The sequence below is a fragment of the Calonectris borealis genome, chromosome 2, assembly GCF_964195595.1.
Source record: "Calonectris borealis chromosome 2, bCalBor7.hap1.2, whole genome shotgun sequence".
In the NCBI taxonomy this organism is placed as follows: domain Eukaryota; kingdom Metazoa; phylum Chordata; class Aves; order Procellariiformes; family Procellariidae; genus Calonectris; species Calonectris borealis.
The window spans coordinates 49261304-49274301 of NC_134313.1; the positions used below are offsets into that span (position 1 = coordinate 49261304).

General features: G+C 40.5%; 1 protein-coding gene across 1 annotated transcript; it reads right to left on the bottom strand.

The window, feature by feature from the left end:
* Positions 1 to 543: 543 nt before the first annotated feature.
* Positions 544 to 12389, bottom strand: RNF125 (ring finger protein 125). Its single transcript, XM_075140728.1, has 6 exons — positions 12226 to 12389; positions 8257 to 8410; positions 5742 to 5836; positions 4261 to 4351; positions 1817 to 1924; positions 544 to 806 (listed from the first exon to the last, which is right to left on the bottom strand). Exons 1-6 carry the CDS (start codon positions 12387 to 12389, stop codon positions 714 to 716), a joined length of 705 nt encoding a protein of 234 aa, XP_074996829.1. The 3' UTR covers positions 544 to 713.
* Positions 12390 to 12998: the final 609 nt, after the last annotated feature.

The following is a 12998-nucleotide window of genomic DNA, read 5'->3' on the forward strand; positions in this document are numbered from 1 at the left end:
TAGATCAACTGCATCTTTGAAAGATACTATGTTATACTGTACATGTAAAAAACTATACATACTTTTTTTAACTTACATAGTAAGAATACAGGTTAGTTAAAAGACGCTGTCAATCTCTTGAACAGATTTCTATTTATTATAAACATAACATTCACTTCTTGCTATCCTTTCAAGATGGCTTTCACTTACCAACTTTGCTAATTTTGAGTCTCATCTTGCACTGTAAATGGAAACTTATGTGCAGTCCTTGAAAGTAGGTAGTATGCCTGATACTGTTTTGAGGGGGCATTTGTTCCAGTTTGTTTGGTCCTGTAGCATCTGAAATGTTGCTGTTTGTCATCTGCCTCCAGCATTGCATTGTCATCATCAATGTACACAAGACTGGCCTGCTCCTGGAACGGAGCTGCAAACAAATAGGAGAGGCTGCCGTCAAAGCCAGTATATCTGTATACTGGACCAGCAGGGAGTTCAGGACCATTGTATTTTAGGTAGAGAAACTGACAATATTTTCTTTTATCCTTACAAAAAAAGAACGTATTTTTTAATGAAACTGAAATTTAATTAGGAAAAATAATTTAAAAACAAAACAATGCTTAAGGAAAAAAAAAATTAGGTCCATGCAGGTTACTAACACTCCATTAATTGCAAAAGGCTAAATTTTAATGAGCGTGTTTATCTACAGAACATGTTTTTCCACTCTTCTGCAGTAGTCCCTACATGCTGTTTGGATGATTCACATGCACATATTCTAAGAATGACCCATCTAGAACTCTTTCAACAAGAACTTCTCCAATAGTATTTATCTCCTGAAACAAAAAAAAAAGGATATTTTATTGAATATCAAGATAGTAATTAATGTGTTAATAGATTTAATTTTGACTGCTTGAGTTACCAGTTAACAAAATACTGGTTTCAGTGGGTTTACATCCACGTTTAAAGTTTACTGCCTAACTTTCTACTCCTTAGGGGTAAACACTGCAACATAAAGCAAGAGAAATCATTACGAAACTTGAAATAAATGAGAATGTCAAATGCAGAAACAGATTAATTCAGTGATTATGCAAAACAATGCTTTTTATTAAAGAGTCCAATTTGGTGATGCATGTTATATACTTAAGTCTTAGCTGTTCTTTATGAAGCTATATATGTATGAGCTATCATTAAAGTGCTATCATACGTAAGTCTGTTTCTGCCATGTGCATGAATTATAGGTTCAAATTATTAACGTGGTTTTTCACCCCTGCCCTCCATTTGGACATCATTTTCTTTAGTACTTTTGCACCATTTGAAAAAAATAATGTTTTATATCTGTCTTTGGGATTTTGTCTGGATGAGTATCAAACATAAATACAGGAAAGCACTAACTAATATTCTTGGGAAATTCTAACAGTATGTTAATGCTTGTGCTGCATTTTCTATTTTATAGCCCACTCAGACAGCAAACAGCTGCAGCACCTTTCAGAAGTACAACTGTGTCATCTTAGGTTCTTACTGAATAAAAACGGATTGTTGAAACAACTTTCATTTAAAGTATGTTTCCATTTGAGGATCTCCAAGTGTTTTATAAACATGAGCCAGATGCATAATACCTGTTAAGAAATGAGAGAACGGAGTACCTTTCCCTTGTCCCAGCGTTGACAGCAACAGAACTGAGGACAGAATCCATAAGTTGGCACCTCTGAGTACCAGACTATGCTCTTTCTGCATACATCTGCCACACTTCGTGGTGCAGTTACCTGCTCAGTTGTTTTCATGACTTCTTGATTGTAAAAGGTAAAGAAATCAAGTCCAGTAGTTTGCAAATACCATTACTCACTATGTAGTCTTCATAATGGTGTGTATGTCTGAGTTGAAGATGCCTTATAAAATTTCTGCTGACATAGCTTGGATCTCTCCCAGGTGTTAAACAACAAATTGGACAACACTGTAAGTAAATGGAAGGAAGTAATTATTCAGTTTTCAGCTTGGAGTTCTTACAAAAGAAATATTATCAGTGTTTAAAAGAAACAGAAATGTGAAATAAGTGGATCTGTTACGGCCAAATGGCATTCTCCAAGCAAGACGAATACTGCTAGGCACCATGCACTTCCAGATCAGCTGTCAATTATGCTAATCCCTGCTGTGTAATTCGTGTCTGCAGACATCCCAAGGATTGTCAACCGATATAGATCTGATGGTTAATATATTCCCTCCCACTACTAACAAGAGAATAGTCATGCAAAAGCATTTGTTTTATCCAAAACAAAATTTGTTTATCATCCAAACAATTTATGTATCTATTTGTTTATCATCCAAATAATAAACTAATAACAAATAATCCTTTTTTTTTCTCATCCAAACCATTGTTTGGACAATAAAGTGCTACAAGAAACATACAGGATTCCTCTGGTCATCAATAACAAATTAATTCAACTGTGTGGTTACAACAGAAGTGCCTAAAACACTTCATCAAAAGAAAAACTGAATTATTTCCTGTGGGTTCTCTGTAATATAAAAGTTGCAGTTGTTGCAACATGTATTTCTTCAAGCAATATCATGATAACTGTGCGCATGCTAAAAAGATGATTACCATGGAATACACCATGTGTGAATGTATATTGTGTGAATATACTATTTGTATACTAAAAAAAGCTTTATGATACGTTATGGTAATAAACATTATGATACAATTCACAAAAAAAATCCTATGCCTTTTTTAGAACTAAAACTCTAACGTGTTCATTCTAAGTTTGAAACAAAAAGGTTGAAACAGCTGTGCCAAATCACTTTTTCAGGTACTCCTGAAATCCTGAAACAGGAACTCCAAAGACATTTCAGAATTCAAGGGAAGGGTCAGTGTGTCAATAGCAAACAAAGAAGTGCACCTCTCAGCATGTTCCCTCTCTTTGCTTTGTATTAACGATGTGGTGTCTACACTTTATAAACCAACTAAATGCCAATATAGTCAAAGTAGTTATGAAACCTGTATGACTTAAGAGATCACGTTTTAATTTCCCTGCTTCTAATTTTTACATTATTTGTAGGCAAACATAGTTCTGAAGATTGTTTTTTACATTAAGTTTCAAAGAAACGTGCAACAGAACGACTGTAAGGCTGTATAACGCATATTACTCGCGAGTCTCTCAGGATCAGCTTGTATATGCAACTCTGGATTTAATAAGGAATTTAATATTTTTCTAAGTTTTAAGGCTTAATTCTGCCCTACAGCTACACAATACAGCTATTTATGAATAAGAGCATATAGAGTGATAGATGTGATAAAAATTATTGACAATTATTTCAGTTGACCAAAATAAATACAGAGTCTTATTTGAAAAATACAAAATTTGGCAAAATGTTATGCATTAAAGCATTAACTCTGATAAAGGTGAACACAGTATACATTCGTGAGTGAATACTTACTTTAATTTACTGGGAACTCTGGCTCCAGGCTAACTTACTAATACGATCATGGTTAAAGTGACGAAAACTAACCTGCAATGTAAAAGGGAATGGAGCGGGTTTCCCTCATCCCACCTGCTGTGGGAAACAGGAATGTCGGTTGATTTGTCTACAAGTCCTTCTGTCTGTAACCTCTCCAAAACACCTCTTCTGCGAGATGTGAAAATCGGAGTCTAAAATGCCTTGGCAAATAACGATCAGGGAAGTAAATTATTCTTGTCGAGATCTGAGTCTACACCCTATGGACCTCAATCCTACAAATAGGGTCGCAGTAAGACCTTGCAGCCTTATGGACCTCAAAATTAAGCTATTTTATGTCAAATTCTCTTAACTTTAAAAAAAAAAATTAAAAACCCCACTACAACAGACTGCTATATAAGGCCACATAAGCATTCTAACCCCAAAACCCAGGTGAGAATACACGGCAAATGCTGCACGTGAATCTGAGTTAGGTCAGTAGAAATGGCACATGTGGGATTTAAAAGCGGGGAAGTCACGGAACCTGATAATGCTCATTGTCTTGGCTGTAAGTAACTGTGTGTTGTATCCGTTGTAAGACTTCCTACACCATTTTCAGTGCTCCTACCAGTGCTCACAATGATAGGAGTGCTAATATTTTAAATATTATGTGCATGCACACTGGTCTGTGAGAGGGGGAGAGGGAATGAATATAGGTATGTTCTTCTTTCACTGTCAAAACCAATTAAACAATTAATGTATTTTCTCTTTGACTAGTCTAATATCTCCTATCAGTCATGCTTGCTAGAATTAATCAGTTTAACATGTGAATTCAGTAAAATATATACTTAGGTACATTACCACTGCTCTCCTTTCTGATCTGTGGTAAGTGAGACAGTGGTCCATTAGCTCATCCTCATCTACTTCGCACTGGCAATAAGGACAGGAATATCTGGGAATGAGAGGTAGTATATTGTTAGTGGCTGGAGATACAACGGATACATTTTTAGTACTACAAGCAATAAAAGAAGTATTCAGATTTATTTGGCCAGATATCATTAGAAGCTTCTTTTGCCACAGCTAAAATGCAGCATGGGTGTATGACGTGTACCCGGGTGCGACGTACGCTTTGCTGGCAAAAGGTCAGCCTTGCTAATGGATGCTGCGAACACTGCACAGAACTGTGCCAGCATGTCAGGATATTGATCCAGAAAAGCACTCTTAACATAACCATGACCTTAGAAAATAACGGATGAAAATACCGAACAGTACAACTACAGACATTTGATAAAAGCATAATTTAATTGCTGTGATACACTTGGAGCATGCGTGAACAAACTACCAATACTCAGGAGCCCTCATTAAGTGTCAACACTTTCTCGCAGAGGAATCCTACTTAGTTTTCAGTACAGAGTATGGTCTTGCTGCACGGTGGAGACACCGTTTTCAGGTTAGTGCGGTTTTCAAATGTGTATGAGTAAATGTTCATGCTTTTCTGACCATCAAAAGAACAGTAACGGAGAGGGCGATAGGTCTTCTTAGCAAGCAACCTGAATAATATGTCATTTAGGAATTCAAGTAGCAAAGAGTATAGGCTCTTTAAATTACATATACCAAAAAAGCATTTTAATAATTATATCAAAATTGTTCCTATTTGTTAATGGACAAAACTAAAGGGCATTGAACTTCAAGACCTCAGTCATTCTAGAATTGCTACACACCTAATCGATTGCTCTAACAGGTCCTGCCCTGAAAGAGAATGAAAGGGACAAAGAATTTGAACTTTTGACATATGAGACACATATATTCTGTAAATATATATATTCTCTCTATATACTATAAATATATAAATAAGAAAAGCTGTCAGTCTTCTTAATTCAAAACTATTTCTGAAGAACAAATTATTAGATGAGAGCCAATTAAATTTAGATTATTATTAGTCTTATTAAATTCTGGAAATAACCAACATTTTCAAGGAGTTTTATTTGAAAGTAAACATAATTCTTCCCCAAGAAAAATATTAAAAACTGCTGACTTGTCAAAATGCTGTTGTTTCTACAAAACCGGTCACATGGAGCTAAATTCTATCAAAATCATATTAACTGCAAGTAAAATGTATTATTTTGTAGTCGTACACACACAAAAAAAATTAGTGTCCATTTTAAGCACTATTTGAGTATTATGATTTTAAAATATTAGTAAAGGATTCATGTTCCATTCTATAAAACAGGAACAAGTTCCAATTTAAACAAAAAAAATCTGAGAATTCTTTGACCAGTCTGACTTTACTATGTTGAGATAACAAAAAGTGCTTTTGCAATGTCATCATCACTAAGGTCTACCTTGTTACAGCATCTCCAAGCTCCTGTAGAGGTCCATATTTTCCTATATATTTTTCACAAGTTCTTAAATGAGCTCTCATTTCACTCAGACATACCTAAGCAATGAGAAGAAGCAGCTTGTTACGCTTTATACCATGACACATTCACGCTAATACATCACTAAATATTTTCTAGTTCAAAGCCTTATTACAACATTGTGGCTATACCCAGGGAAGAATACGCATCTCCTTCTGCTACTGGCTCAGTTTCTCACGCATTATGTTACTGGCTCAGTATTGCTCTAATACATTTTATAATAATAACATTCCTCTTATGAGAGTAAAGTGAATTAGAGTGAAAAAATTATTAGTTTGTGGTGATTTTATTTGATCCTTATGTTGGCCCTTAATATTTTGGAATGAAATTAGGGAGGCAATAAGGAAACATTTCCAGTCCAGGGAGGGGGACCCTCCCAGTTCACTTCTCGCTCTGTTTTTAGTGGTGAAAATCTAGACCAACTCTTGTTAAAAACAAAAATTTTCCAACTTGAGGGCTGGATTCTGACCTCAGTGAAGTCATCAGCAAAACTTTTTACAGATTCGCTAAGAGTAAGATTTGGGTTTTATATTGCTGCTGCTACTGGCTATTTCCTTTAACTCAGAACCTCTAAATAACAAAACTGGTGAAGCAGAATCATGATGTATTTCCTATGACGAGAAACAATATGAAATGATAAGAAGTCAGCATGTTGAGATATTAAAATATTATTTGCACAGAAACAGTGCAGAGACATTAATATTACTTATAGGTTATTCTGTATTTTTAACCTTTAAACATTGGTGACCGGTTCCAGTGAATCTTGGTGAAGAAATTTAAAATAACCCTGTCTCAGATGTCGGTGCCACGGCTCCGCTACAAATATCATCCTGACTGCAGATGCAGCAGAACGAAACACGCTCATGCCTCAGCCACTTAATTGCGATTTCCGCTCCCCGAGTGGAAACTGCAAATGAAATTAGATTTATACTAACACAGCAATCATGCGTTAGCGTGACTGAGACACTGCAGGAGCATTTGCCAAGGGTAGTCTGCCAAATATCAGAAGCAACATACAAAGGTGTCTTGACACTATAAAGCACTAAATGCACTCTTCTTTTCAACGTATCTTAGTGGCCTCACTGATGGCTTTACGCAAGAAATACAGCCAACACTTTCAGCCGTAAGATTATAAACCCCTGCAGATATCCATACTCAGGTCACTTCTTGTGCGCTGCCACTGAACAGCAAAAGGCAGTACTTAAGCTCCACTAAGTATTGAGAAGCCTAGCAAAGCCATAGGTAGCTCAGCACTTCTTAACATACCTGTTACAATCGAGTTCCTTCTGCAAAACCCGATTTTAAAAAATACTGAAATTAAATTCAATATTTAACTATTGTTAATATCAAGGTGTTGCAGTTCATGCATTTCATTGTTAGTTTTAAGCAAATCTTTCCCAGATAGAAAATGCATGGCAAAAAGGTAAAGGTTAACAACAAATAAACATTTTTGCTGCTTTTCTTATGTTCTCTGTAATTCCCCTGCAAATAGCAGTCTTTCTGAAGTTCACACATTTACTTGCTGGTTTACATTTAGTGGTATTTTCACACTGCTGTGGCTAGACAAGAAAGATTTAACAGTATTGTTTTGCAGTTAGTAAGACAGAAGAAATTATAAAAACCAGATGTGAAACCATTCAGAAAAAAAAATGAGTGTGTGTCACATTTAAGCTGTACAATCTCCTCCCACAAAACAACACAGGTATAAAAATATGAGAGGAGAGCAGGACTGAAGAGTGTTCATTATACAGAAAGAGGCACAGAGTAAATATTCACAAACGTGGGAGAAAATACTTGGGTTTATATGAATTTTCAAGTAAATGTATATTAATTCAATCTTGGTTAACTTTTTCCTACTGAAAACCTTTTCCTTCCTGTCCTCCACCACAAAGTCCTGTTAACCTTTTACTCTGCACCTTGTTTTGATGAAACATGATTAACATGTTCCAGTTCAAACAGTAGCATTTAAAACTTCGTTTGCATGCGAGTAAGTGATGTTTCAAAAGCTTTACTTAGATTTAAGGAAAAAGGCTCAGTTTAGGTAGGTTTACTGAAGGGGGGGGCGGGGTGTTTGGAGGGGGAAAAAAAAATCACAAAATTTTATATCTTTGTCCTGTATTTTAACAAATGCAATTGTGGCCAGGATTTTTACAATTAGGTAATCCTAGTATATAAAAAAAAGTGATTTGTCCTTTCTCCAGCCAAAGCCAAAATAGGGAGTCAAGAAGATTCAGCTCCTCATAGGTTTAGGCTTGAGCTTAATATTTGCAATGGCACTGGCAGAGAACTTGATAAATCACAAAAATTTATTCTTCCATCATCATGCTGGTGGAGTTTCTCTGTTTAGACACGCTCTTAAAAAGGGTTCTTAATAGTGTTAGTTCTCGTGCATGAATACATCTCTGGGATTATTTAGTAGTTAATGTTCAAGCCTGCCAACCTGTGTGTCGCATTCTGTGCAATTTCGGTATGTGCTTTCCATCTTCTTGGTAATATCACTGGCTGGAATTCCTTCAGAAGGAAGATAAGCACGGCAGTAAGGGCACGTCCACGCATTATTCTTTAAACTTGCAGAAATACAGGAATGGCAAAATCTATACATAGAAAGAAACAAAACCAAATGTGATAATCCCCCCAAAACATGCTTCAAGTAAGGCAGGGTATACAAAAAAAGAACTAAAATTTTGCACAACATAAGATCCCCAGTGTAACATTGCAAGGTATTTGTTCTTCTTAGGTTGTATTGTTAAGAAGATTGCGGGTATTTTTCCTGCAGCACTACTTGCGTTAAGCAGAGCACTGAAAAAACACAAGCTGAGCATCCTGGTACCACTGAAATGTATGTGACTGTGAGGACTGATTTCAGAGCAGAAGCGAGGAACTCATCCCCTGTGGGCCAGGCAAAGCCTGCAGTCCATGATTTCAAAACTTGCTATTACAGCAAAGATTATTTCTTTTTTCTACTGTTGCTGCTAGACAATGTCACAAATACGCATACTGATAGCTTACTGGAAGTCTTCCTGAGCTCATCAACAGAAGAATACTCCATGCTGCTCCTATGATGGACAAGAATCCAGGCTGTTAAGATGAGGGAATTCCTCCAATACATGATGAAGTCAGGAGTCGGAGAGTTACACTCTGAGATTTTAGGCAGCAGTCGCAGGGAAAGTGTTAGGCTGTTGTGTGGTAAGCGATTCGCTGACCTAGCCATCACTGGGCTTGGACTGGATAAAGGCATACCTACCTCTGGGAGTGTCTTAGCCACTTCACTTCTCTGGTTTTAGGAATAAAAGCAGATTGGATTAGTGGTTACTGCAGCTGCTTTTGAAAGCTTTTTGTCAGTTACGGATATGACGGATAAGCTTTGGTTAATCTGCCTGTAGAGGTTTGAGACATCACTGCCCTTCACTATCTGAGCACCATTGCAAAGCCCCAGTGCTAATGGGACAGGAGTCAGCCTTCCTTTGCATTAGATTATGGCTCCCCATCACGTCGAGATAGGGATCTGAAGGGTCTCAGGTAGACTGACAGCCTGGGGCTGCAAGGAAGGACAAAAGAAAGGATGCACACTGACTGCCGGCCCCTCTGGCTTTGGAGGAGCTAGAAGGAGCTGCTGTGCCAGACTGCAACCCACAGTGAGCACATTGCTCGGCCCGGGTGAGTGTGTGGACAGCAGATACCTAAGGGCGAGGAGGTGGCAAAAGTCCTTGCACCTCTATGATAAATTTGCACTTGTGCCCCTCTGCTAAGTACCACAGCCCTACAGCAGAAGCGGCAGGAGCAAACTTGTGCCTGCAACCCCCGCTGCATGAATGCAAAATTTCACTGAAATAAACTTCTGACTTTGCACTAAAACAGGTAAGGAGCAGGAACATCTTCTGTTTTGCCTGTTCTGCTTGGAGATTTAAATGCAGTAGCTTCCAGAAGAGAGGCACCTAAAACCATAAATCACTGCAGTCATGGTCGGCAGATCACTCAAACCAGCAAGCACTGGTGGTCATGCTGTGCCAGTTTAGGATGTTGCCACTCACGCCATCCTGTGCTGTCCCTCTCTTGAACGTTACCCACCTTTCCTTCTGTCTCCTCTCCCAACCCTCCAGCCCAGCAGAAGGTATCACGTGCTTATCTCTCAGATAATTCTACTCCGTTTGGCATTTTAGTGCAAATCCACCTGCTTTCCCAGTTGCTGAAACGCTAACCTTTGCACCAGAGCTGCTAAGTCACAGGTCCACATTGCCCACACCAGCTCTGCTAGGCAAATAGCGACTCCAGCAGAGGAGCGGAGTTGGAAGCTGAGGCAAAACCTGCTTAAGCCGCTGTAAAACGACTTGCCAAGCTTGCCAGTGCACTCTGCAACAGCATTTCTAACGTACTTAACACCCTGTGATCGATCTATAGGAGGATTTCAGGTGTAATCTCTTCTTTGGAAGACTTCTTCATGTAGCTCCATGGAGCCGGAGCCGTGTAAAATACAATCAAAGCCTAAGTCAGACGGAAGGTGGTATTTTGCAGTTACTTCACAGAAGTATAAATGACTACACAAAGTGCAAAAAGAGTACAGCCAAGACCCAGGATGCTCCCTGTCCAAGCATAAACTCTGAATTGGTACACACGGTTTGCCCTCGGGCAGGTTTTAATTTAGATTATTCCTGTACTTTAGACAGGGTTGAAAAGGTTTCTTTGTTTCCCTGACAAACAGAAGAGTCTTCTATAAATAACCCTGTACAAGGTTCACACGTGCTGTTTGAGACCTTCCCCCTGTTAATGCTACAAAATATAAAATCAGATTACCCTTTGCCAGATTGTTCACCCTCCCCCTAAAACTGTTAGTAGCAGAGGAATACATAAAAAAGGTAATATAAAGGATACAAGGATTGACAAGGAACACTTACACCCACGCATCATGCACAAATAGTCTTTTGTTATTACTCAGTGATTTGTTCTATTGACAATAAAAACAATTTGAAAGAATTTCAGGTTCAGCAACAAAAAACCCTCCACCTTTAACCCAATTTATCACTCTGCTTTATTTGCTCAGTCCATGCCTAAACAGGTAAAACAAATAAACAAACAAAACTTAAAACAGTGCAGGTAGGTGAAATAAAACCTAAGCGTCTCAGGATATTGACCCTGAACATTGCTGAAGCCCTGCTTCCCCCCCCCCCCTTCTGTTTACCCTCCAAACAATTGCCTCAAGTCTCTAGTTAGAGGCGGCATAACACTTCTCACATCCAACAAGAGATAATACATTAGTTCTTGAAGACACTGAGGATGCTGTAAAACAGTTGCGTTTTTTGACATACATACACGTGTATGTCTCAGCTCAGGAGCACGTCATTTTCCATGATCTGTGACCTGGAATAAATAATAAAAACAATCCTTCCCAGGTGAATAGCAGAAAAGGCACAGCTGCTTAGCTGGATCTCTGTTGAGCAGGAACTCTGCAAAGTTGCCTATAGTTTCTGAGGCCAACAAGTGGTCCTGGAAACTGAGAAGGGGCCAGAAACATGCTAGGAATCCTTTTATCATTTTTAATTTTTGTTTTCTTTTTTTTTTTAATTTTTCCAAAATTATTCGTAAACACCAGCTTAAGCCATGCTCCTTATTGCTGTTATCACTAGAAGGATGCCTGTGCCAGGTGCCACGTTTGTAAAGTGACTCATTAGCAGATAGGTCATGTTCTTGCATTTTACAGCTGCGTATGTTGCTCTCCACTGATCCTAGGTGGGATCGTTATGCTACGCTCGCATCTGGACAAGACTGAGATTAGGGGCGATAGTCCAGTTACGGCTCACATTAAATTTGTGGTGAAGATAACCATTGGAAATACTCGCTTGGAATTTGAACCAGACGAACACATTCACTCTACAACAGCTGGTTTTACCCATTGATTGTTTAAGTGCTCCAGAATAACTGGCCTTACCCTAAAGCAGCTATCCCAAAATTGAATTTCTGGCATATCCTACCCTTAGGCAGATTTAACTGGGATGAATCTAGACGTATTTAACAGGAAAAAAAATTGAGCGCAGGTGTCACAACCTCTCTCTGCAGCCAGCAGAGAAACAGGCGCAACTCAGTGACTCAATCTTAAACGGGCTGACCTCGGCGCTGCTCACCTGCGCCCGCCGCCTTCGGAGGGCTCTACCCCCACCTATGTGTAAATTACTGACGAAACCCGATTGCTCTATTTTCGGTCAGTTCAAAGCGGGCTTTCCCCCTCTCCCCCGCCTTTTCCCTCAGGCCTCTCCCCGGCCGGGCCAGCCCCGGGTGTCCGCACCCCGAACCTCTCCCATTGCCAGACCCCAGGGGCGCTCCGCCGGCAGGAGACGTCCCGGGGCCGGGGTACGGAAAGCCCCTTCGTCCGGGGTGGCGGCGGTTCCGCCGCGGGGCTCCGGCCCCGGGCACTTACACGTGTCCGCAGGGCGTCCGCACCGGCCGGTGCAGCACCTCCAGGCAGACGGCGCACTCGAAGGAGGGGGCGGGCGGCTGCGCCGGGGCCGGGGCCGGCTGCTGTTGCCGCCGCCGCTCCCCCGCCGCCGCCCGGCCCGCGCCCCCACCCAGCGCCGAGCCCATGGCGCCGCCGAGCCGAGCCTCCCCCCACCTGCGGGAAGCCCTCGCTGGCCGCCGATCGGCGCCGCCCCGGCACGGAGAGGGAGCCCCGCGGCGGCCCCGCCCGACCCGGCCCGGCCCGACCCAGCGCGCCTCTCCGCCGCGGCCCCGGCAGGGCGCTCCAGCCCAGCGGGAGCTCAGGTAGCGGCAACGCTCCCCCGTGCTGGGGGAGTGGCGGGGGGAACCCCCTTTTTTCAACAGACTTTTACTTCTCTGAGTGCAGGGGTGCTGCGGCTGGGGAGGGGAGCGAGGTCTTGAAGTATCCACGGGGTAGGCGGGAGCTTGAGTTTTTCAAAGCCTAAAAAGTGTCAAAATCAAATAAACACAGCGTATTTGTTGTGCTTCCCTGTAATGCATGCTTAGAAAATACTAGTATTTTTAAGAGAGGTTAGAAAGCTGGCAGTGATGCTGGTTTAACTACCAAGGCGTGTGACTGTTGAGGACAGATGCAACAGACAAGGCACTTAAAATAGTGGTAGGTAGCGGTAGGTTGTCTTGAAGCTGACAATTCAGTCGATTACTTTTAAAAATAAATTTCCATTAGCACTGGAGATGGCATTTTCTCAGATGTGG